Below are 25,772 nucleotides of genomic sequence, written 5' to 3'. Positions count from 1 at the left end.
GTCTACGATGGGGCTGCCCTGGGGTCGCTTTTTGGTGGTGGGGGCGGCGGCTGCCGCTGCCGCCACCTTCCTCCGGGAGGGTGAGTAGAACTTGCACCTCGCCCAGGGGCTGGCCTGCCGTGCAATTTGTCAGCATGAGTTTGCTTCGCTTTCCAAAGAGAATTGCAATGCAACTTCTGGAATCTGGTTTGTTTATTTAATTTGATTTATATTCCGCCCTCCCCGCAATTGCAGGCTCCCTTGTCCCCTATGGGAATAATTTCTCCTGGCAGTGTGGTGTAGTGGTTAAAGCACGGCTAGGATTTATTTAATTATTTACTTTTCTTATAGTTCGCCTTTCACACTGAGACTCAAGGCAGATTACCCATGTGAGTCAGTACAGTCAATTTCAAGGACACTTCAGTAAGCTTTGCATAAAGGACTATAAATGCAAAATCACAGAGATTTTAAACCCGCAGAAATCCAATACAGAGATTCAGAGTTGGGCCTGTCACTTACTTCTTCTCAGCCTGGCCTACCTCACAGGACTGCTGTATCAATTGGCAAGAAAAGCCATGTAGGCTTCTGCCAGCTGCTTGCCTGGCTCCCCTTTGCACTCTGGGTGAAGAGCTGATTTTGGGTAGGAAGTGAGCTTTTCTTGCAGCTTTTCTTTTTATGAACATAGTTGTGCAGTTATGATGATGCAGAATATAAAGGGATTAGCAGTTTTCTGCTGCACTCGTGGCATTTTATATGGGTCTTACAGTCAGTTGATGTATGTTCTCGAGATTGGCAACAACGGGAACACATCTTGAGCTCTGAAATCATAAACTTCCTCACTGTCAGTGGCAGCTTTCTGAAAAGTGGGCACCTATTCGCAGAGTGTTGCTGAATTCAAACAGGGAATGCACACTGGATGTATTTATTTATGTTACTTATCTAGGACTCAGAGTGGATATGTGTGTGTGTTATGTGCCATCAAGTCACCTCCGACCTATAGCGACCCTATGAATGAAAGACCACCAAAATGTCCTAGACATACTCAGATCCTGCAAACTGGGGGGCATGGCTTCTTTTATTGAGTCAAGCCATCTCGTTTCCTGTTGCCTTCCACTTTTCCTAGCATTATTGACTTTTCAAGAGAATCTTGTCTTCTCATGATGTGACCAAAGTACGATAGCCTCCTTGGTTTTGTCATTTTAGCTTCTAGGGAGAATTCAGGCTTGACTTGGTCAAGTACCCACTTGTTTGTCTTTTTGGCTGTCCATGGTATCCACAGAACTCACATTTCAAATAAATCAATTTTCTTCTTGTCAGCTTTCTTCACCGTCCAACTTTCACATCCATACATAGTAATGGATTGTCTTGATCTTGGTTCCCAGAGACATCTTTATCTTTAAGGATCTTATCTAGCTCCCTCCCAGCTGCTCTTCCAAGTCTCAATCTTCTTCTGATTTCTTCATTGCAGTCTCCCTTTTGGTTGATGATTGAGCCAATGAATAGAAAATCTTGGACAATTTCAATTTCCTCATTGTCATCTTTAAAATTGTGTAATTCCTCAGTAGTCATCGTTTTTGTCTTCTTGATGTTCAGCTGTAATCCTGCTTTGGTGTTTTCTCCTTCAACCTTCCTCATTAGTTGTTTCAAATCTTAACTATTTTCTGCCAGTAACGTGGTGTCATCTGCATATCTCAAACTGTTAATGTTCCACCAATTTTCACTCCACCTTCTTCTAGATCTAATCCAGCTTTCCGTATGATATAGAGGTTGAACAGGTAGGGAGATAATATGCATCCTTGTCTGACACCCTTGCCAACTGGGAACCATTCAGTTTTCCCATATTCTGTTCTGACAGTAACCTCTTGTCCAGAGTACAGGTTGTGCATCAAAACAATCAGATGTTGTGGCACCTCCATTTCTTTTAAAACTCTCCATAGCTTTTCATGATTGATGCGGTCAAAAGCTTTGTTGTGATCTGTAAAACACAGGCTGATTTTCTTCTGAAATTCCCTGGTATGCTCCATTTGCCATCGTAAAATTGCAATGTAATCTCTGGTGCCTCTTCCTTTTCTGAATCCCACTTGAACATCTGACATTTCTCTTTCCATATATGGTAAGAGAGTCTTTGCTGTAGAATTTTGAACATCACTTTGCTTGCAAGGGAAATTAACACAATAGTATGAAAGTTGCTGCACTCTTTGGCATCCCCTTTTTTGGAATTGGAATGTAGACTGTTTCCAGTTCGTGGGTCATTGTTTTGTTTTCCATATTTATTGACAGATTTATTTAAGATTCTAATGGACTTCATTTCTGTAGCTTGAAATAGCTCTATTGGTATTCCGTCCACTCCAGGTGCTTTGTTTATCCCAATTGCTTTGAGTGCAGTTTTTACTTCGCTTTCTAGGATTTCTGATTCTTCATCAAAAGCTTCTTGATTAAAGCTATCTGTCATCCTTCTGTCTCTTTTGTATAGTTCTTCAGTACATTGTTTCCACCTGGTTTCAGCCCATAGTTCTTCTGGCTCATGATCAATCAAACTTAAGCATTGCAAATCTGTTCCTTACCTGTTCTTTAAATTCTTTAGGAATATTATTTAGACTAGAAACTATGCCTGTTGTGTGAAACAATACAACGGGCTCTAACAAACTGTTGTAAGATTTTCTTTATATTTCATGAAACATAACAGTCAACGTTGAAAGATTTCTTTATATACAATGTTTTTTGTGAAGATGTTCATGTATATTAGGGCCCTCAGCATTGCAGCCAGGCTTCTTCAGGTAGGGGAGAATAAGCATCACAGACTGAGCAGGGACCCTTCCCAGGCTACTGCAGGCAGGTGTTCAGTAGCACCCTCGCTTCTGCCTTCTCCGTCCTCAGCAACCCTCATTTATTGTGGTTCATCCAGCTCAGTACGGACTTTCAAATGCTTATAAAAGGACTCAGTCACAAATAGTTAATTTTCCCAACTTGTCACTGGGGTTGATTTCCACCCCAAAGTGAAACAGAGCTCTTCCGCCATCCCTTCACTCACAGAATAACTCTCTCCTCTCACAGTTACAGATACCAACTGTTTCCCTCGGAAAACACTCTCAAAAAGCTTTCAGTTAATTCCATCCCATGGGTTCTAGGCTCCACTGCACATGTGCAGGAATAAAAAGTGAGTCATGAGGAATGCGGTTTGGCTTTTATGGCTTAGTAGCAACAAAGCCCATTGTGGGAAAAATACAACAGGCTCTAGAAAGGGGAGGGCAGATAGGCAGGCATTCCCTCCTCCTCTGTCACTTATCCTGGCTGGTGAAGGAGGGGGGTGGGCATTGCTACCTGCTCCACACGTGATCTTGGCCACATGAAGGGGTGGGTGGGCTTTGCTACCTGCTCCACACCTGATACAGGACGGGTAAAGGGGGGGCATTGCCACCTGCTCCGCTCCTGATCGAAGGTAGGTGAAGGGGAAATGGGTGAAGGGGGTGGTTATGGCCACCTGCTCAGTGCCTTATTCCAGTAGGTTGAAGGGAGTGAGCATTGCCACCTGCTCTGCTCCTTATCCCAGCTGGGTGAAGGGAAGAAGGGCATTGCCTCCTGGTCTGTGCCTGATCCCACCCAGGTGAAGGTGCAGGGCAGGAATTGCCATCTGCACCACTCCTGATCCCAATCGGGTTACGCTGGGGGATGGGCATTGCCACCTGCTCCACTCCTGATCCAAGCTGGCCGAAGGGGGAGTGGGCATTGCCACCTGCTCCGCTTCTAATACCAGCTAGGTGAAGGCAGGAAGCAGGCATTGCCACCTGCTCCGCTGCTGATCCCAGTTGGCAGAAGCTCTACTCCTGATTTTGGCAGGTTGTAGGGGGACGGGTATTGTTGCCTGCTCAGTGCCTGATTCTGGTAGGGTGAAGATGGGGTGGTGGGCTTTGCTACTTGCTTGACACCTGATATAGGCCAGGTAAGGGGGGGGCGTTGCCACCTGCTCCGCTCCTGATTGCAGGTGGGTGAAGGGGAAATGAGCATTGCCTCCTGTGCCACAACTGATTATTGATGGGTGAAGGGGGGTGGTTATGGCTACCTGCTCAGTGCCTTATTCCAGTAGGTTGAAGGGAGTGAGTATTGCCACCTGCTCTGCTGTCAGGTCTGTTGCCCACTGTCCCTCCATATCGTTATTCAGCGTATGATATGTTGCAATAGCCTCTTGCACCTGCTCCCTGTCGCTTTCCAGATTCCAGGACGGGCGAGCCCTTATCTGGGATGGCTCGCCACAGCGGCCTTGGGACAGCTCCTTCTGTCCCTCTACTGATTGTGTTCGTCTGGGAGAGCCGGAGGAGTGGGGGAACATGTGATCAGGTTGATATAATGTATCCTCTACTCAGTGCGTCATTCTTAACAAGAGACCTGTGTACAGCCAGAGGCCTTTAATTGCTTCTGTGTAACCTATGGACATATGTATCAAGAAGCCTGTGATATCTCAATAAAGACCCATTTACTCAAGAGAGCTTGGATTTCTTGTTGCAAGGGTTGGAAGTCGCCAACGTATCCTGTCTTCCATAGACTGACATGCTCCTTATCCCTGCTGGGTGAAGGGAAGAATGGCATTGCCTCCTCCTCTGCACCTTATACCAGGCAAGTGAAGGCATGGGGCTGGCATTGCCACCTGCTTGATCCCAACTGGGTGATGGTGGGGGTGGGCATTGCCACCTGCTCCCCTCCTGGTCCCATCCGGGTGAAGTGAGTCAGGCATTGCCATCTGCTATTGCTGATCTCAGCTGGGTGAATGGGGGTGAGCATTACCACCTGCTCAATTCCTAATACCAGCTGGGTTAAGTGGGGTGGGCATTCCCATCTGCTCCTCTCCTAATACCAGCTGGATTAAGACAGGGGTAGGAATTGCTGGGGGTAGGCATTGCCACCTGCTCCGCTTCTAATACCAGCTGGGTTAAGTGGGTGGGTGGGCATTGCCACCTGCTCTGCTCCTAATACCAGCTGGGTTAAGGTGGTAGGTGGGCATTGCCACATGCTCTGTTTCTAATACCAGCTGGGTGAGGCGAGGGGCATTGCCACCTGCCCCGCTCCTAATACTAGCTGGGTTAAGGTGGTGGATGGCCTTACCAACTGCTCCATTCCTAATACCAGCTGGGTTTGGGCACTGGATGGGCACTGCCACCTGCTCTGCTCCTAATACCAGCTGGGTGAAGGTGAGGCTGGGCATTGCTACCTGCTCTGCTCCTAATATTAGCTGGGTTAATGTGGGGGGTGGGAATTGCTGGGTGTGGGCATTTCCACCGTCTCCGCTCCTAATACCAGCTGGGTGAAGGTGGGGGGTGGGCATTACCACCTGCTCCACTCCTGATCCCAGATGGCTGAAGGGGGGTGGGCATTGCCACCTGCCCCACTCATAATACCAGCTGGGTTAAGGTGGTGGGTGGGCATTGCCACCTTCTCCGCTCCTCATATTAGTTGTGTTAAGGTAGGGGATTGGCATTGCTACCTGTTCCACTCCTAATACCAGCTGGGTGAAAGCGAGGGGCTAGTATTTCCACCTGTTCCCCTCCCGATCCCGTCCTGGCCTTCCTGCCATGGCACATTTTCTGGAGGGGCATGGTGCCTTGCCTGGGCTTCCCTCCACAGCAGCACCCTCTGGTGGTGCACCAGGGTATAAAATGAGTTGTCTGAAATACGCTTACTCAATTATAAAGTAGTATGATATGATATGATATATTTGTATTTTGGCACTATGATTCTTTTAGTGTTTCTCTTCAGCTTTATTCTAATTTTTGATGTTAGCAACTCATGATCTGTACTGCAATCAGCTCCTGGTCTTGTTTTAGCAGAGATAATAGAGCTTCTCCATCTTCTGCTTCCAATTATGTAATCTATTTGGTTCCTGTATTGGTCACCTGGTGATTTCCACGTATAAAAATGTGTTTTTGGTTACCTGAAGGTTGTTTTAGCAATGAACTGGTTGTTGGCTTCACAAAATTCTGAGTCGCTCCCCTGCTTCATTTTGTGATCCTAGTCCAAATTTTCCAACTATTTTGATTCTGCTTTATCTCCCACTTTTGCATATCTTGTTTCGGTGTACGATCAATTTCTTCTTGCACACTTGCATAAAAGTTTTTGATTTCTTCCTCCTCATAATCTGTAGTTGGAGCCTAAACTTGAATGATGGTTATGTTAACAGGCTTTTGCCGACATCGCATAAATCAGGATGAGATGTCTAATAAACAATGTTGTTGGAGTAGGGCTGCAGAAATCTGAAACGAGGCATAAGTATTAAACACAACATAAACAATGCAAGAAATGGTATTACAGACATAGAAATATAGTGCACTTGGAGGATAAAAAAGCAATTCCCCGTGGGAGGCCTATTCCTGTTCTTGTAGGTGAATGCAAAAAAGGGATCCTTCACCTGGAGAAACGTAATCCAGGCCTTCTTTCTTCCACCAGCATTTTTTAATTTTATTTATTTTATTTTATTTTATTTATATCCTTTATAGTCTGCCTTTCTCACTGAGACTCAAGGCGGATTACACAGCATGAGATTAGTACAATCAGTATCAAGGATATTTCCATAAACAATACCATAAGATAAATAGATACAAGTTTAAAAGACATAGTATTCGCAAGAATTCACTGCAGAGTAGAAAAAATACTGAAGCAGAACATAATCAATTCTAGGACTAGCATTAGACAACATGGAGCACTGGTGGTACATAGGAGGACATATTTAAAGCAGCAGATAATACGTAAGGCAATATAGCGGTGAAGTCTATGGTCCCTAACTCATTAGCAAAGCATCAGAGCAAAGCAACTCATTAGCAAAGCATCCCTACAATACAACCGCCCCATTTGAGTAAAAATCCTTTTTTGAATAGTTTGGTTTTGCATCATTTACGAAAATCCAGGAGACTTGGAGGGAGGGGGGCTCACAGGGAAGGAGGGGGGCTCTGAGCTGGGTTTGGAAGGTGCTGTGCAAATATTCCTCCTCTCTGTTCCTTTGTAGGTACCTCCTCTTCCTCCTCCTCCCTTTCGCACTCCCTGCAATTTTTCTACACGTTGTTATCAGAGCCCAGCCCGGGGCTGCCCCAGTTCATTGCCGTGGGGTATGTGGATGACCAGCTCTTTGCTCACTACAACAGTGACACTAAGAGAGCCCAGCCACGTGTGGCCTGGATTGAGGAGGTGGAGAAGGATCATGCCAACTTCTGGGACTCGAACACCCAGCGAGCCCTCAACTCCGAGCTGCGGTTCAGGGGGGATTTGATCACCCTGCAGAAGCATTACAACCAGAGCGGGGGTGAGTAGAGGAGGGGAGGAACCCATTCCCCCCAACAAGATTCCCTCCAAGAGTAGAAGATGGGGAGAGGGAAAGGGGAATGCTCAGGACAGATGCTTTTTGCATGTAACACAATATTGCACATGTTCGTGCATGACTTCCCCTGGTGGGGGGAGAGAATGGGCCGGGGGGGGGGGGCACCAACGCTTTCCTTCCATACCTAGAGAGCGGAGTACACACCTATTGCAATAGTGTCCAAGTCCTACCCTGCCTCGGGGCTTTCTTTTAGGGCTCCACACTTGGCAACGCATGTACGGCTGCGAGCTCAGCAGTGACGGGCGTAAAGGAGGGTTTATGCAATATGGCTATGACGGGAAGGACTACATCAGCCTAGATAAGGAGACCCTCACCTGGACGGCGGCTGAGGCCAGAGCTTCTTCAAGAGGAAGCTGGACAGCAACCGGTGGTATTCCAGACACTTGAAGGTCTACCTGGAGAAGGAATGCATTGAGTGGCTGCAGCAATTCTTGGACCATGGAAAGGAGTCTCTGCTAAGGATAGGTGAGTGGGGGTGAGTGGGAAGCAGTTGGTCTTAGAAATTCTTCAGCACAGCCTGTCCCCCGCACCCATCCATGCCGTATTGACCCAAGTGATGCTGTTCAGTAATTTCGGAGCCTGTGGGCATCTCTTTAGATGGGGATGTATTTTTTGTCAATTGCAAAACTGCAGCCTACTTTTGCTCTTCCTGCCAGGACCTGGACTTTGGACTCTCACCCCAGTGTTTGGTCCTGATAGCAAGGGGAACCTACTCCCCTTGGTAGGGTATGAGCTTTCGTGAACCACAGCTCACTTCATCAGACACAACTAGGAATGGAGAACCCTGAACCTTTATATCTCAGTCAGGAGGTAGGAGAGGTTTTACAAAAAAGAAAAAAAGACCTATTTAGTTAAGGGCATTTGGCTCTGTGGTTCAATCATGGATTTTTTAAAAAAAGAAATGCTGTGGAAAGAGCTTTGTGGTACCCTAGGCTGTTAGAAAGTCACAGCTCCGGCCTCTCTCTTGTTGAATGGAACAGATAAGATTGCTCAGAGATGCATTTATGATCTTCCATTGACAAAGATTGGGCCTAACCCAGCCATAGGGGCCTGGTAAAGTCCCAAGGAGTGTCGGATTAGGATCTGGGACCCAGGTTCAAATCTCTGCCACGAAAGCTTGCTGGGTGACCTTGGGCCAGTCACACTGTCTCAGCCTAACCTACCTCACAGGGTAGTTGTGAGGTTAAAATGGAAGAGAATAATGTAAGCTGCTTTGGATCCCTATTAGGGATAAAAGTGGGGTATAAATGATGTAAATCAATAAATTGAACATTTTGAAACCATAGAATCCAAGAACCATAGAGCTGGAAGGAGCCTTACAGACCATCTAGTCCAGCTCCCTGCCTAATGCAGTAATAGCCTAAAGTATCCCCGACAAGGATTTGTCCAGCTGCTCCTTGAAGACTGCCAACAAGGGGGAACCCGCCACATCCCTAGGTAGTCGATTCCACTGCTGAATTATTCTTAACGTGAAGTTTTTCCTAACATCCAGCCATTTTTCCTAACGTCCAGCCAGTACCTCCCCTCCTGTAGTTTAAACCCATGCCTCGAGTTTTATCTTCTGGTGCCAACAGGAACAGCTCCCTTCTCTCCTGGGATAAACCATACTTTGAAGCCTCTTTCTTCCAGAGTATGTGGTTGGTCTGCCTGATGGATCCTTGGGGTAGTCAAACACGGTGTGCTTACCTCCTAGCGCTTGAAGGGATGTCTGGGCCAACACTGCTTTTCCCACAGAGCCCCCGGCGGTGACGGTGGCACGCAAGGCAGGCTATGATGGCCTGGAAACTCTCATCTGCCGGACCCATGGCTTCTACCCCAAGGAGATCGATGCTACCTGGCAGAAGGACGGGAAGGTGTGGGAGCAGGAGGTTTTTCGTGGAGGGGTTGTCCCCAATTCAGATGGGACCTACCATGCCTGGCTCAGCATTAATATCCACTCCAAAGACAGGGATCATTACCGGTGCCACGTGGAGCATGCCGGCCTGCTTGAACCTCTGGATTTGGCCTGGGGGGCATCTGGTAAGAAGATACAAAGAAGGAGGGAGGGATAGCCAGGCTGCCTGACAGCCTACAAGGGCAACGTCTACTGGGCTCCTGTTCACGTTTTGGGATAAAAGTGGGTGATAAGACCTGTGTTAAAAATGTGGGTGCTCTTAGAGGGTGGTTGAAGGTAGTTTGGGAAAGATAGGTGGTGAGTGGGTTAATCCTACTCGGGCTCCCAGTTTCTGGTCCTTGCTTTGGGTGAGGTGACTTGCAAATGCTCTGCTTAGAACCTTTCCCATTAGCCTGTCATGCTGAGCTCTGTTGGGAGCCTCCACGAGGAGGGAGTTCACAAGTACTGGGACACCACAAAGAAGGCCCTGCAGAGCAATTTTGGGCAGTGGTGGGAGGCAAGACGTCACATTCCCCTAATAGAAATCCTTCTTCAAGTATAAAAACAGGAATTCCCAAAGTTCCTCCAGCATTTCACATTGCAAGTCTTGTCCAGTTTCTTGACATAAATCTCCTCCCCGAGTTGCATTCTATTTCCTGCATGATAATGTTAGAGATTATGGTATTTTATATATTTAGTTTAGTAATTTAGCAGAGTAACATAGCAGAGCAATTTAGTCAGAAGCATTTAAACCGTTACAAACGTGCATTAATTAATCCTCAGACAAAATTCATAGAAAGATAGAACTTGCAGTTTATTGTAGCAGATTTCTCCATAGCAATATCTTCTGGTAATAACAAGGGAAAGATCCTATTCTAAAGAGTTACATTCCCTAGTCTAATACCACGGCCTGAAACTAGGCAGCGAGGTTGTAGGTGCAGGTTTGTGGACAAAAGAAGGGCTCCATAAGGAGCATGGTGGCTTTACATCCTTTCTCTCTGGAAGACCATGAGGGAAGGTGTGAAATCTCCCAAGAGGCACAGAGGCAAGAGAGGAGGAGTCAGTAGGCATTCCCACCTTAGACAAGAGAGTGGCAGATTGCTAGACTTACACATTACATTCAAAGAGACATGCAGCACCCCCTAGTGTCCAAGGCAGGCTGAGTCGCCTATTCCAACAGATAAGACAAAACTTTTGTGTTTTTTTCCCCTGTAAGTTTTTTCTCCAATTAATATCCTATGTGTACTTAAACAGGGCATTGACTGGGAAAAAAATCTGGGCGTTGTGGCTACTGTTAATTCCTAACAGGGTCTAAAACGTGAAAGCCAGGGCAGTGTAGTGAAAGAATGTCACACTACAAGCAGGGGAAGCCAGAGTTCAAACCACTATACCATGAAGGTTGCTGGACACCCTGGGCCAGTCTCTGTCAGACTTCCTTGCCCCACAGGGTTGAAATGATAGAATGAGAGAGGGAGAAGGAACTCTACACCCTGAGCTTGTTGGAGGAATATACCAGCTCGATTCCTATAGATCCATATATCTAATTGGTTACCCAATTGCTTTCTGTGCTTCCTTATTGCAGATTCCTCCCATATGTGGTTCGTAATTTTGGGAGTACTTTTGGGGGCCACAGCTGTCTTCCTGCTGGTGGCTGGAGTCATCTTCTACCTGAGTAAGTTAACTTTTTTTGGCCACGGGTGTTCTAGCCAAGGGGACTGATGGCCCCAAAGCAGGAGTGCCCGCGAGGTCTGCTTGGCAGAATGGCATTTTATTTATTTATGTTATTTATAGTTTGCTCTGAGACTCAAGGTGGATTATGTAGTGTAAGTCAATAAGATCTTCAGATGGAACATCCAATAAACAATGCAACGTTTGTGTTGTGTGCCATCAAGTTGTTTCCGACCTATAATGGCCCTATGAATGAAAGACCTCCAAAACGTCCTATCATTAACAGCCTCGCTCAGATCTTGCTGTGGCCTCTTTTATTGGGTCACGCCATCTCATTTTGGATCCTTTTCCCCTACTGCCTCCAACTTTTCCTAGCATTATTGACTTTTCCAGAGCGTCTTGTAGGGTATTGATAGCAAGAATTTTTTTAAAACAAGCAGAAAAATGATACAGAGCTAAAACAACGCTGAGATTTTGGGATCTGTGGGTTGGAAAACTGGAAGAGTTTCTCACTGGAGTCTCATGTCCTGGAAGACAGAAGGAGCAGGAGAAAGCCGGAGGGCACGGCTTCAGTCTGGCGTGGGGATTGGGGTTGAGTGGTCTACTGAGGAGCCCCCAGTGATGTCTGACCTTCTGATTTGGTCTCTACAGGGCAACAGCAGGAGGCAGGCTACAGAGCAACGGCAAGTGAGTGGCTTTCTCCTCTTCTGAAATGTTGCTCTAACACAGGACAGCCGTGTTGGAGGGGGATGCTGGGGTGTTTGGTGGGCCCCAAAGTTCCAGAAGGTGGCTGCCCCCTCCCTCCTTAGTTGCAGCCAAGATCATGCCTTGAAAGAAGTCTAAGAAATACTTTGGGGAAAGCCAGCAGAGGAGAGAAACAAGGGTTGAGTTGATTTGCTAGGCCACCAACCCATACCAATGCTCCTGCAGTCATCACACACCCCTCTCTCTGTCGCTGTGGCCTCCTTTGCAACACCCCCATAGCCTCAGCTTCTCCCCCCGCCCCTTCAATCTTTATGCCTACCGTCCCTGCTTTCCTTCAGCCCTTGACTGTCCCTTTGCACTTGCTCTTCTATCTTCACAACCAGGACTGGGTCCTTTAACGCCATGCCCAATCTTTTCAGTTGCAGAATTGGTGGCGGGGAGGTGGGTGCATTTCTCACTGAAAGACCAGTCACTCACTTCAGAAGTTGTGCTTTTGTGATGAAGGGGGAGGGCTTCGACAGAGTATACATCTTCTCGTTGCACAGGGTAGTCTAAGCAGGTCTCCTCAGAAGTAAATCCCCTTTTAAGATTGCAAGTCCTGTGAGCCCTACTCTCTTCCCCTCATCCGCCCTTAAAATCTACCACAGCTGGGGTAGAGGGATTATATGATGGGCCCATTTCTTTTCAAGCAGAAGTTTGCAAGCACTTTCCGCCCCCGCCCCCGCCCCCGCCCCCCCCCCATATGCTGACTTGTTAGCTGTGGGATGCTCTCCCTTCTTGGGCGATGACCCTCCAAAGCGGTCACTGACTGCTCTCCCCACTCGCTGGGAAGAAAATCTCTGCAGCTTGAGGTTACAATGGACACAGCTTCTTTGGGATGTGGGGCTTTTGCTTCCCGTGGGACAGAATTTTCTGTATTTTGGAGCCCAGTGGTGCACTGCCAAGTGCCAATGGCCGTGCCCTCTGGGGGTGTGTTGAAAAGGTCTAAAGCAACTTGGAGCTGATGGGAAGAGGCCAGGCTGTCTCCTTCCACAGAATTCAAATCCGAACTCCATCTCTGCTCTCTCCTTTGCAGCCAGCGACCAAGGATCCGACAGTTCCACCAGGGGAAAACGGGCAGGGCATGCTCGGTCCGAACAGGCTTAGAGGCCGGCAGCAGTCCTTGTGGGGCATGGATCTTCTTCAGGGAGCTGTGGCTGGGTTCCTTCTGCTCTCTTGTGCATGGAGGAGGTACCAGGCTGCAGACACCAAAGAGAAGAGAGGGGAAGCTGTTGGCTCCGTGAAAGGGGGCACACACCCCCAACCCATCCATCACAGATAATCTCATCCTGCAACTCTGGTCAGGTGCAACTGGTGGCGCCTTCAGAACCAGAGAGACTGAAGCGAGAATGCCACGTGACCTCTTCTCCCAAAGCACATAGGAAAGGGACCCTGCCAGGAGTTCAGGTAGGGACAGAATTGTCGGTCTCCTCCAAGGATGGCAACTGGGTAAAAAGGCTCCAGGCTTGGCTTAAACATTTGTTTAAAAGCAGAAGCTGGGCAATAGCTGGCTGTTAACCCCTGTTCTGTTACATAGTCACCACAATATATCTATGTGTTTTGAAATCATTCCCTCCTATGTTCTTTATGTAAATTAAAATGTTGTGCTCTGCCCTGAGCCCGCTCGGCGGGGAGGGCGGACTAAAAATCTAATAAATAAATATAATTAATAAATAAAAGTTATTCTTCATTCTGTTTTAACTCTGGCTGGTGTGAAGTTGTTGGCTGGGGGGAAAATAAGACACACTCAAAACTCAAACACTCCGGTCACGACAAACGGGTCAAGTTTAAATAAATGGTGGCAGCTTATATAGGGAAAGTAAACACCAAGTTCCCTTTTCCCAATAGCTCTGGGCAGTAACTGGATGGAGACAACTTGTGCGAATGCGGCACAGGGAAGAATAAATCCATTTCTCTGAATCAACCACCTCCTATTTGTTGGCAATCAGGTCAGAGGAACTGATCAGTTGATAATGTGTGATTCGAATCCAATAGCACCTTCAAAGACCAAAAGCTCCCTTCTTCAGACAGATTAGTCAATAGACCTTCACTTTCTCTTCCTGCCAGAAGACCAATGGACCTCACAGCCTTCCGAGGGGAAAGCTGGAATGTCTTTCAGCACCAGAAGCTACGGGGCAGAGAGCGGCTGAAAAGCAGAGGCCCCACAAGCTCTCCCCTGCATCTGTCCCCGAAAAGGATCCTTCCTTTGCCAGAGCAGTCTGCATAGCTACAATTAATGACCCTTCAACAAAGTTTTTGTATCAAAACAATAGATATCACCTGTATATAAATTGGCAAAATAACCTATTTTGCAAATTACTGCAATATATACAGGTGATATCTATTGTTTTGATGCAAAAAACTTCGTTGAATGGTCATTGATTGTAGCTAAGTCACTTCTTAGTAAGCCCTCGAGATTTGTATCTTTGTTTGTTGATTGCCATGTTGTGATACTCTCTGTGTAAGGAGCAGGCTGCATAGCGACTGTTTCAACCCTGCCCCAAAGAGGCCCCAATCTAGGATGCAATATTGATGCTGTTCCTTTGCTCATAAGGGAGACATGGAGGATGGGAATACACAGTCGGGTTTGTTTTTATGGTCTGGGTTTTTGTGCTGAGCTGGGGTTTTAAATGCCGGCTTTTGCTTAATGTTAATCTTCATTGTAAGAGCCAGAGAGCTTGCAAAGCTGAGATCTGCAGCTTTGCAGATTTTTCCAAGGCATACAGAAAATTCTCGGCCAGGAATCCGGAAAATGAGAGCAGAGAGAGGGCTCTGCCCCTGGTGGCCTTGTGCGCCTTCCTGCCCCGCTGGACCCCTTGATTGATATCCTGGCGTTTGCAAGATCCTTCTTGCATGTCTTTGGGGAGCGGTGCCTGGAGGCATCTCATTGCCCTCCCTGAGGAAGGGGGTCTGTGGCCGAGTGGCAGAGCATCTGCTTGGCATGTAGAAGGTCCCGGGTTCAAGTCCCCAGCAATGAAAAGGATAAGTGTGTACGACACGTGAAACAGCGGGCTGTGAAAGCACCCCACCTCTGATCTCCATAGATCCGCAGTGGGACGCAGCGTAAAGAAGCTTTATGTCTTCCAGAAGGAGCTCTTGTATGGAGGGCAGAGGGATGGTTGTTCATGAGTGCTGCTTAACTTTACAGGCATTTTGTCTTTCCCTTCTCCGATTTTATTCCACGCCAGTTTCATCTGGAGACCCAAACTGCGGTCTGTTTTCTGTTCTTTTACGCTGAAACAAACTCCTGCTGCAGATCCCCTGGCGGTTCTTTTTTCCCCCTCGCGAGAAGCCGCACCGACCCCTTTATCCTCCCCTTACGGGGTTAAGTTCAGCTACTATTATGGGCTGGAGCAAGACTCCGCCCCGAGGCGCCCCTTCCTGGCCGCTTTCACTTTCTCCCCCGGGCTGCGCTAGCCGGAGGCGGCCTGCCACGAACGCGAGTCGGCCGGCGTCACATTCACACGTGCGCAGGTGTCCCCCTCCAGGCCCGGGAAGGATTCCAGGACGAGGCTGGGGCAGATTCTTTTGAGCTGCCCCGGGCAAGATCTGCCTAGCAACCGCTGCGCGCCGATTTTTCCGATTGGCCGAATACTGCCTCTGGCAGCTGGCTGCGGCCCAGCGGAGCCTGGGGCGAGATCCTGCTCCCTTCCTCCCCGAAGCAGGCGAGACGATGCTGGCTGGGGCCGGGGGCTGCCTCTCGGGCCTGGGGGCAGCCTTCCTCCTGCTGGGGGGCTGCTGCGGTGAGTCTTCCTGTTTGCAGCGGAGGGTAGGATTCGAACCTGGCCCAAGCTGCCTCCACGGGAGCCAGAAGCGGAGCCCGCGGCGGGGCATGTTTGGGGTACTCTTCTGGGATGGGTGCTCAGACCTCTCCTAGCAAAGCCCTTGAGGTCGAGCAGGATCCTTCTCGGGCCTGGAGCCAGATCCCGTGTTAGCCCAGAGAACGTCACGCTGCACTGTTTGCAAAGCACACACGTGTCTCTCTCTGCTTGCGTCTGCTGCATGTTGTTGCCCCACTGAGTATTGTTTGCATTTATTTATTTATTTAAAACATTTCTAGGCCGCCTTTCCGCCCGTAAGGTCCCCATTAACCTCTGCAGCGTTTATCTGCGGGTGTTCTTGCCCTGTCCCTGCAAAAGTCAGCCTGGGCTTGGGGGTCCTTTTCCATGTTGAGCCCTTAAGAGGAGATGTCGAGTAGCTTTAGGGTGGGGGGCTGTCAATGCTACTGGGGCTCGAGCGTCTGCAAAGCTTAATTTGTTGTTTACATTATTTGTAGTCTGCCTTTCTTCTGGGGACTCAAAACAGATTACATTGAGGAAGTCAGTGCAAGCAACAGGATGGGCCATAAATTAGCATGCTTGACCATTGTTTACAGGTGCATGATGGGAAAATATGAGCAGGCATAACAAGTTTCTAGTCCTCCTTGTGTTCTGGGGATATTAGGGAAAAAATCTGCCTAATGGGCAGAATTTTGCAAGGAGCAAAATCTAAGTTTGGATTCTAACACTCTGGCCCCTGAGTGGAAGCCCCTCTAATGAAGCCAGCCATAATTCTGCTGGTTAGCCCAAATCAATAATCACCACACTAAATATTTGTTCGTATATTCTGTGCTCAGTGAACCTCAATATAAATATTAAACAATCTATTCCAAAATACAGAACAGTAATTTACATTCCATACAGTGAATAATACACATCCTAATAATTTTCACAAAGACAATTTTAACACAGCTATAACAGTGACAGCTCCAAAATGAATATTTATTAAATCGATGTATTGTTGAAGGCTTTCACGGCCGGAGAACGATGGTTGTTGTGGGTTTTCCGGGCTGTATTGCCGTGGTCTTGGCATTGTAGTTCCTGACGTGACACTGAGGTGATCTCTGTCTTTTGGTGCTACACCTCTGAAGATGCCAGCCACAGCTGCTGGCGAAACGTCAGGAACTACAATGCCAAGACCACAACAATGCCAACCCACAACAACCATCAATATTTATTAAATCCTTTTAATAGCTCAAATCCCCACCCTTGACGTACACAAGTCTCATCAATTGGGTATAGAACCTAAGGAAATGCAGCATGATATTCGCTAGTTCACACAAGGCTAATAATTTTTGTTGGTGTACACAAGGTTCACTGAGCACAGAATATACGAACAAATATTTACTTTAGTGTGGTAATTATTGATTTGGATCCTCCAGTGTGGTTTCCACTGTTGGTTTGCTGTTTAACGGAGGTTGGCTTCTTTATTATTATCTTCTCTCCAAACTGAAGACACGCCACCCTGAAACCCTTATGATGCAACCACCACCCACATTTCCATTTTAACAACAATAACCATTGCATTGAACTCTGTACCTCCTACTGGATTTTTTCGTTATTTGTTCCCAATAGAAGGAAGCCATCGGCAGCCCTCCTTCTGTAGGGGAGGGGTGGCAATGATGCTCACATCTTCTGTCACTTCCTCCTTTGTGCCCCCAGGTCTTGCAGAAGCATCTCTGCCACTTGGATACCAACAGGAGACGCCGAGCGCTGCAGGCATCAGACAGGCAGGGCACAGAGCACCACCCTCATGGCTCCAGTGAGCGGAATTTGGCAGTAGCTAGGCATAGCCGAGACAAAATCATAGCCCTGCCTTCTGCTTCTTCGAAGTTGCATGCCAAAAGGAAATTCTGCTGGTTGGCTGGAATTTGGCCCTTTGGAGATGACACTGATGTTTTAATTGTGTGATGCATATTATATATGTGAAGCTGCAGAAATATTTTTCGGCAGGCTTTTCTCCCCCTCTGTGCCGTGCTCAAAGTCTGTAAACCAGGCCAGCTCTTATGTGCTTATTAGATCTTCCAGAAAGAAAGCTGGCAACCTTGAGTCTCTAGCTCTGCCTAGTGCATGTCTGGGACTCAGTATAGCGCATCTGCTGGGAAATATGAGTCCCTGAAGGGCCACTGCAATTCAGAGGAGTATCCATGTGCAGTTTTTGGTGGTTGTTTCATGCATGATGTGATGTACTTGGTGTTCAATAGACCTCTCAATGCCAGATTGAGGGTTGGGTGGGTGAGGAAATTGAGGCAGGGCAGCAGGCATTGTGCCCTACTTTTCACAAGTTTTCTGACTGGTGATGGCTTGGATGCTGGAGTGGATGGACCTCTCTTGGTCTGACCCATCAGGGCCATAATCATGAAAAGAATGAGCAGAGGACCTGTGGGCATATAGACAAGCCGTGGAACCTCCCTCTAGCGGTTGTACAGAGCTATACTGCAGTGTTGCCTGGAACGTGGGCACTGAAGACCGAGGTAGCCGGCTTATGTTCGGTCCAGCAGCGGCACCTCCCCAAGCGGGGGAAGGATAGAGATCTGTAATCAGTCTGGAACCCTGTTGACACCCCCCTCCCCAAATTTCCTTCCAGGTTCTTTGCACTCCCTGTACATCTTCTACATGCTGGCGACAGATTTCGACCAGGGGCCGCCCCAGTTCTTGGCCGTGGGATACGTGGACAACCAGCTCTTTGCTCACTACGACAGCCACGCCCGGAGGGTCCTGCCTCTAGTGCCCTGGATGAGGAAGATGGATGAAGTGGACCCCCAGTTCTGGGACCTGACCTCCCGGAGGCTCCAGAAGTCTGAGCGGAGGATGAAGGGGGACCTGGGGGCCGTGCAAAGCCACTACAACCAGAGCGGAGGTGAGTGAGTGGCCTCAGCCATGCCGCAAGGGGATTCAGCTGTGATTTTAAAAACCGTTGTTATGTTAGAAAACAGAATAGTAGAAAGAAGGGATACAGAAAGGGGGGAAAGGATTATATAACATGATTATGTAGATCGAAGATAGTTGGATGTAACAAGATGAGTAGCCGTGTTTGTCTGTAGCAGTAGAAAAGAGCAAGAGTCCAGTAGCACCTATAAGACTAACAAAATTTGTGGTAGGGTATAAGTCACAGCTCGCTTCTTCAGATATAAGTGAGCTGGACTTACGAAAGCTCAAACCCTACCACAAATGTTCTTAGTCTTATAAGTGCTACTGGACTCTTGCTCTCTTATATGTAACAGAATATGTAAAACACAAAGTATTTTACCCCACTATCCCCTTCATTACATTTTTGAAACACTTTCTATGAGATACAATGATACTGGCTTATATTAAGATACATTTATATTCAACATTTTACATTATAAATTTCATCACTAATCTAATAACAGGGTGATTGTCGTGAGGATAATAATAACACACTTTGTAAACCACTCTGAGTGGGTTTTAAGTTGTCCTGAAGGGCGTATATAAATCGAATGTTGTTATTGTTATTAATATTTTACTAATAGTTGTTCTTATTTATTTTTAATTTTCAGCTACATGATAAAAAAAAAACTTTCCATTTTTCCTGAAATTCTAGGATTGGCCTGTTGTGTATGGCAAAATTAACATCTCATATACATAATATACATAATAGCTGTGATGTTTTTAACAACCATTAGCAGTGATCTGGTGGTGGATGCACAGGTAGGAATGTGGAAGATCCGTCTATTTCCTTTGTTTTGGCTTTGGATCACTCCCTGAGCTGCTTCTTGATTATTCATTGATCCTACACATTCTTATCTATGCCCTTCCTCTGTGATGCCCCTTTGCATCAAATCCATGGAAGGGTTGGGATTTGATCCAGGGTCTCTCAAACCCCAGTCTGACTCTCTAACCACTACACCATGCTGCCTTGTTCTCTTTCAGGGGCTCACACCTGGCAGCGCATGATCGGCTGTGAGGTGCGCAAAGACGGGAGCAAAGGAGGGCATTACCAGTACGGCTACGACGGGGAGGACTTTGTCAGCCTGGACAGGGATACTCTCACCTGGACAGCCACCCATGTCAAGGCCCAGGTGACCAAGCGGAGGTGGGAGTCGGAGCCCCTCATCGCTCAGAGCAGGAAACACTTTGTGGAGGAGGAATGCCTTTCGTTGCTGCAGAAATTCCTGGCCTTGGGGAGGGACGCTCTGTTGCGGAAAGGTGAGGAGGGCAAACTAGGATGGGGAGGAACTTGGGGGCAAGTGGACTGTTCTATACATACCCCCCACTCCTTCCTTCCTTCCTTCCTTCCTTCCTTCCTTCCTTCCTTCCTTCCTTCCTTCCTTCCTTCCTTTCTTTCTTTCTTTCTTTCTTTCTTTCTTTCTTTCTTTCTTTCTTTCTTTCTTTCTTTCGTTCGTTCGTTCGTTCGTTCGTTCGTTCGTTCGTTCGTTCGTTCTCTCTCTCTCTCTCTCTCTCTCTCTGACCCTTCAACATATTTAGTGCTTCAGGTGATTTATACACTATTAAAATATGCTATTAAAATACACTATTAAAATAATATAAATACAAACATTAAAAACTAATAGCATAGTAGAATGTGTGTGTGCAAAGTGCTGTCAAGTCACAACTGACTTACGGCAACCCCCTGCTGGGGCTTTCAAGGCCAGTGAGTGCTTTTCTCCGCAGGGTCTTCCTTGGCGGTCTCTCAACCAAGGACGGACCCTGCTTAGTTTCTGAAATCTGACAAGACCAGTCTATACCATGCTGCCTTCCCTCTCAGCATAGTAGAATACAAACATTAAGACGCATACATCTAAAAGAACAGCGCCGTCACCAAATGCTACTCACTCTTGAATTGGTGAGGAATTGAGCTGTGAGTCAAGGTCCACAAACTTTTTGAGTCTGGAGGCAGCTTTTGAGACGGGGCGATGATGAGATTAATCCAAAATGGCTGCCACAGAGGTGGCGCCAACCCCAAAATGGCTGCCACACTTTGCAAAAGAATTGCAGAAGGGGAATAAAAAGAAATAAAGGAAATGCTGGGAAGAGGAAGAGAAAAGCGAAGGGGGAGTAAAAAGACGGAAACCATGAAGGGAGGGTGGAACAACAATCAATGCTTACTAGTCTGCCTGATCCTCCAGTGGAGATAGATCAAGTTGGGCAGCCATGTTAGTCTGTAGCAGTAGAAAAGAGCAAAAGTCCAGTAGCGCCTATAAGACTAATGAAATATGTGGCAGGGTATGAGCTTTCTTGAGCCACAGCTGAAGAATCCGTATCTGAAGAACTGAGCTGTGGCTCACAAAAGCTCATACCCTGCCACAATTTTTTTTAATTTTAATGCTAGATACTTAGGGAGGCTGTGAGAATCTTCTAAAAGGTAAGGAAATGTTTTCATCCCTTGGGGATTTGATGGGTGTTGGATACCAAATTTCATGACGGGTGAGATATGTGTTCGATGCTTTCCTGCTGTGTTAGATCATCCATCCCACCAGCTGATGGAGCGACGCTGTCTTTAAAAAATAAAAATTTCCACAGAGCCCCCAATAGTTAAGGTGATGAGGAAGGTAAACTACGATGGCCTGGAAACTCTCAGCTGCCAAGTGTACGGCTTCTACCCAAAGGAGATCGGTGCCACCTGGAGGAAGGATGGTGAGGTTTTGGAGCAGGAGACATTTCGTGGGGGTGTCGTGCCCTGCTCGGATGGCACCTACCACACCTGGCTCAGTATCAAGATCAGCCCGGAGGACAGAGATCGCTATCAGTGCAACGTGGAACACGATGGCCTGCCAGAGCCCTTGAACTTGGGCTGGGACAATTCTGGTGAGATGTGGCCACCGAGGAAGCTCGGGATGAATTTGGGCTCTGAATTATGAGTCAAAGAAAGGAACTTTTCAGACTCTCTGACAATTAAGACTTTCAGATTTCCCTTAGTTGAATGGGGGGGGGGGGGTGACGACCAGAGAGTTGAAAATGGGGGCGGGGGTTGGAAGAGATGCTGCTGCTAACATGGGACTGGATGAACCGACTTACCTCCACAAATACGCATAGTTAAAATATTTAGTTTTTATTGCTCTCTGAGCATGCGATAAAATAGAATTACTAGGTACAGTCACTGAAAGCATTTTCAAAGAAGTGTTCTGGGAAGGCCTGTGGGGAGTCACTCACCTTGACAATGCAGTGGCCAGCATGCCTGTCCGCCTGTTTTAAAACCTGCGGTCACTTCTTTTAACAACTATCCCATGATGAGAAAGGCCTTCCTATTCCTTGGATATCTCACACCTTCCTTTAGCTTGGTTAACTCTAGGTGCCTCTAACTTGAAGATGCATAAAAAATTATTTTGCTCTTTTCCCCAATTTTTGCCATAGCGTCCAATATAGGTCTCATTGGGGGAATCTTCTTGGGATTCGCTGTTGCTGCTGTCCTGGTTGTGATTGGGATCCTTCTATATAACAGTAAGTCAACTGTAAATGTGTTTTCTGGGCTGTGTGCATGCATACTGTTCCGTGGCAAAGTTTTGTTGAGCATGCAGGTGGCTTAGGCTTTCGAGAAGTGGCAGAGGGACCCCCACAAATCTGGCAGTGCCTCCTGGTAAAGACCCCACAAACAAGGGCAGGATACCTTATACTGTCATTCCACACTGAAATGGATGTTCCCTACCAAGTAGCTACCAGGTTATTGAATGTAGTCCAGATTTTACGAACCCCAACTTCTTTGAATTGGGTTACAACGATACATCCTAATTATGCACCTCTTGTAATACAGAATTTAATATGGAATGTTAAAAATGATCATTTATGCAAATTGATAAATAATCCTTTTTTAGTGGATATACTGAGCATATGGTCTCAATACAAAAAAAAGATTTTGCCAAAATTATCCCGGTTTTCATCCTTTTTAGGACAAACATGGTTTCCCCCAGGCCAATCTAATTCTTTTATGTCTTTCTGGCAACAACAGAATTTAACTCGTTTAATTGATATATCCACAAGTACAGGTTTTTTAGGTAAACAAGACTTAGAACATAAATTACAACAAAAAATGCAATGGTTTACTTATCTTCAACTTTCTCACATGATGTATCAAATTGGAATTAAACAAATCCTTAGTAACCCTATGACAGAATTTGAACAGCTCTTAAATCAAACAGATTGGACACAAAAAGGTTTGATATCCAAACTTTATAATTTGCTTCTTAATACCTTTGAATTAAAACCTCAGAAATATCAGCTAGACTGGCAAACCGATTGTGGATCTGTAATTCCCCCAGACCAATGGGAAAAAATTTGGTCTTCTAATATAAGAGATTCTCGCATAATAAACAACAGAATTCAAGCTTATAAAATTATCCACAGATGTTATTTAACACCAAAGAGACTCTCATTATTTTCACAAACTCAGTCACCTTATTGTTGGAAAAGATGTAATTTGATAGGTTCTTTCGATCATTGCTGGTGGAATTGTCCCCTAGTTAAAAACTATTGGATAGAGATTTTAAAGAATATAAAAGAAATAACAGGTTATGAAATACCCTTTGATATTAAGCTAATTTTTCTAAATCAATGGGACAACATAGATATCCCAAGCATTAGGAAAGAATTAATTAATGACCTCCTAATGGTCGGAAAATTCCTTTTGGCAGCTAACTGGAAGTCCCCCAAGATCCCATCTATCGACAGTTGGTTTTCCAGAGTCTGGGATTATTATATCCAGGAGAAAGTTTATGATTCTATTTATATATCTCAGCATTTTCCAAAAGAAACTGATTTTATGACAAAATGGCTCCCTTTCTTTGACTACTTATTAACCAATGATATACACCCTCCAAAGCACTTATTGTTTGTCTCATGGTGTTTCTGAGCAATATGTTTGGTTTCATACAAACTGTAAAGAACCTCCCTCTCTGCTTAGGTATATTGCAATTCTCTAAGCAAATTTTCTTTTTCCTTTGTTAATATTATATTTGAAAACTGGTAGTATATTATAAGCTATCTGTTTTTTCTTGTATTATAGTTGACTTTAATATTGTGTCATTTGTTTTCCTGTTTACGCATTGTATGTTGTTTTTTTAAAGTTAATAAAAAGTTTATTAAAAAAAAGAAGAAGAAAGAAATGGATGTTCCCAGAGAGCAATCTCAAAGGGATAAATGAATATCTTTTTGGGTACCCACAGCAGACATGAGAAAAATATCCTGTCTCCCAAACATGTCTGCTAGGAATCAATTCCAGGAGTTCGTTGCAGAAATGAGACTGCACCATTGTGCCGGGCGTCACCTTAGATTTTTGACTTTCTGATTCTGTCTCTGTAGAGGGACGGCGAGACAGTGCGGCATCGAGCGAGTGACCTCTTGGGGCAGCTTCATGAGTGTTCCTCTGGTCCCAAGGCTGACAATGAGCTGCTTCCAGCATCGTGGACACCACCTGAACGGAGTGATCTTCCTGGAAAGCAAGAAAAGAGCTGTCAGACCGTCTTTGAACAAGCACGGCTCCATTGAGAGGCCTGAAAAAGGCAGTGAGCAATCAGTGGGTGCAGGGGCTACGCCAGGAGATAAATGCTCAGCTAGGGAATGGATAACACAATACAGGTCTGGCCCGTGCATAATCCTTTCCCACCTGCCCTGCAAAAAGGAGGTGGGACAGCAATCACTGGAAGGATCTTGGGGGAAATAGGAGACACCCTCAGACTGTATAACACCTTAGCTTAGGTGGGGAGGTGTGTACTCCTCTAGAGGCAGGGGAGATCCTGAGTGGAAAAGAGGCTGAGCAGCTCTCTTTCCCTGCCTTTGATGAAGATTGCAGTTTCCAGCAGCTGTTTGGTTCTGTCTTCCCTCTCAGTGGCCAGAGGCGGAAGGGGCAGTGGCTGGCCATCCTTTGATCATGCCTGGATTGAGATCTCACCAAGCATCCTGTCACCAAGTATCTTCTTACTGTCTTGCATATCTTTATTTATTTGCTTTATTAATAGTCTACTTTTTTGCTATGACTCAAAGCGGATTACAAAATGTAGCAATGCAAGAGGAACATTTTCTCTAGGCCAGCTTGGCCAGGGATTCTGGAGGTTTTTTGTCATCTTCTGGGCATGGAGCAGGGGTCACTGGGAGTGTCGGGGGTGAGGTGTGAATATACTGCATTTTGCGGGGGGCTGGACTAGATGACCCTAGAGGTCCCTTCCAACTCTATGATTCTATTGTAACATATTCTACGTAAGTCTTCCTTAAAGTAAATTCAAAGACTCCAGTTGGTGCAGAATGCCGCAACTCAGTTGCTCTTGGGAGCTAGGCAGAGCATCCATGTTATTTGCATTCTATACTCCCTACATTGGCTCCCCATTAATTACCAGGCATGATTTAAGGTATTGGTTATCACTTACAAAACTCCATGGCCTAGGCACCTCGTATCTGCAGTAACGCCTCTTTCCCTCTCTCACTATGGCAGCTTGCTCTTCTGAATGGGGTCTTCTGCAGGTGCCCTCCCCTGCAAATGGGCAAATTAAACAACTGCCCATGTTCATAGATCCAGAGGAGTTAGCCGTGTTAGTCTGTAGTAGCAAAATCAAAAAGAGTCCAGTAGCACCTTTAAGACTAACCAACTTTATTGTAGCATAAGCTTTCGAGAATCACAGTTCTCTTCGTCAGATGCGTGGAGGGCCAAAAGAAACTGGTCAGATATAGAGGAGGAGATTCTCTTTGTCAGATGCATCTGGCGGGGAGAGCTGTGGTTCTCGAAGGCTTGTGCTGCAGTGGAATTGGTTGGTCTTGGAGGTGCTGCTGGACTCTTTTTGATTTTGCTACTACAGACTAACACGGCTACTCCTCTGAACCTTTACAGAGGTAAACTGATCTCCATATCAGAAGGAGCTGTTTGCATCTGCATATCAGAAGGAGATGTTTACATCTACCCCGCCCCCCCTCTCCTCCTCTATATCTGACCAGTTTCTTTTGGCCCTCCATGCATCTGACGAAGAGAACTGTGATTCTCGAAAGCTTATGCTACAATAAAATTGGTTAGTCTTAAAGGTGCTACTGGACTCTTTTTGATTTAACTGCCCATGTGTTACCCAAATAGGTCTCCTTAATTAGTTGGGGGCATTGGCCTTAGGGAGGCAAGTGAGAGAAGGTAACTGGGATTCTCCACCCATGTATACCGGAATTATGCCCTTGGAGAACTCTCGAATAAAACAGGCAGCTGTTCAGTGGGGAAGGGAAAAGGCAATCAAATGGGTTCAAAACACACGCAGCACACGTACGAGACTAGCTATGAAAACAGAGAGGAAAATGGGAGACAGAGTAATTGGGATAGGGTGAGAATGACCAGTCCTGAAGAAGAGGAAGGTCTGCGGAGGAGCAGCAAAACAACCAGCGTGTCACGGAAGAGAAAAGGCGG

General features: G+C 46.4%; 1 protein-coding gene across 1 annotated transcript; it reads left to right on the top strand.

The window, feature by feature from the left end:
- Nucleotides 1-24,918, top strand: LOC129327985 (uncharacterized). Its single transcript, XM_054976729.1, is given in 14 exon segments — nucleotides 1-80; nucleotides 6,971-7,264; nucleotides 7,533-7,679; nucleotides 7,682-7,804; nucleotides 9,074-9,358; nucleotides 10,795-10,884; nucleotides 11,532-11,567; nucleotides 12,661-12,725; nucleotides 15,172-15,367; nucleotides 18,030-18,302; nucleotides 19,337-19,612; nucleotides 20,927-21,211; nucleotides 21,758-21,844; nucleotides 23,699-24,918. Coding segments are annotated over 14 exon segments (2,265 nt in total). The 5' UTR covers nucleotides 1-7; the 3' UTR covers nucleotides 23,734-24,918.
- The last annotated feature ends 854 nt before the right edge of the window (nucleotides 24,919-25,772 follow it).

Source organism: Eublepharis macularius, chromosome 4, assembly GCF_028583425.1.
Source record: "Eublepharis macularius isolate TG4126 chromosome 4, MPM_Emac_v1.0, whole genome shotgun sequence".
NCBI classification, from domain to species: domain Eukaryota; kingdom Metazoa; phylum Chordata; class Lepidosauria; order Squamata; family Eublepharidae; genus Eublepharis; species Eublepharis macularius.
The sequence above is the reverse complement of the archived record's forward strand: the minus strand, read 5'-3'. Positions and strand labels throughout refer to the sequence as shown.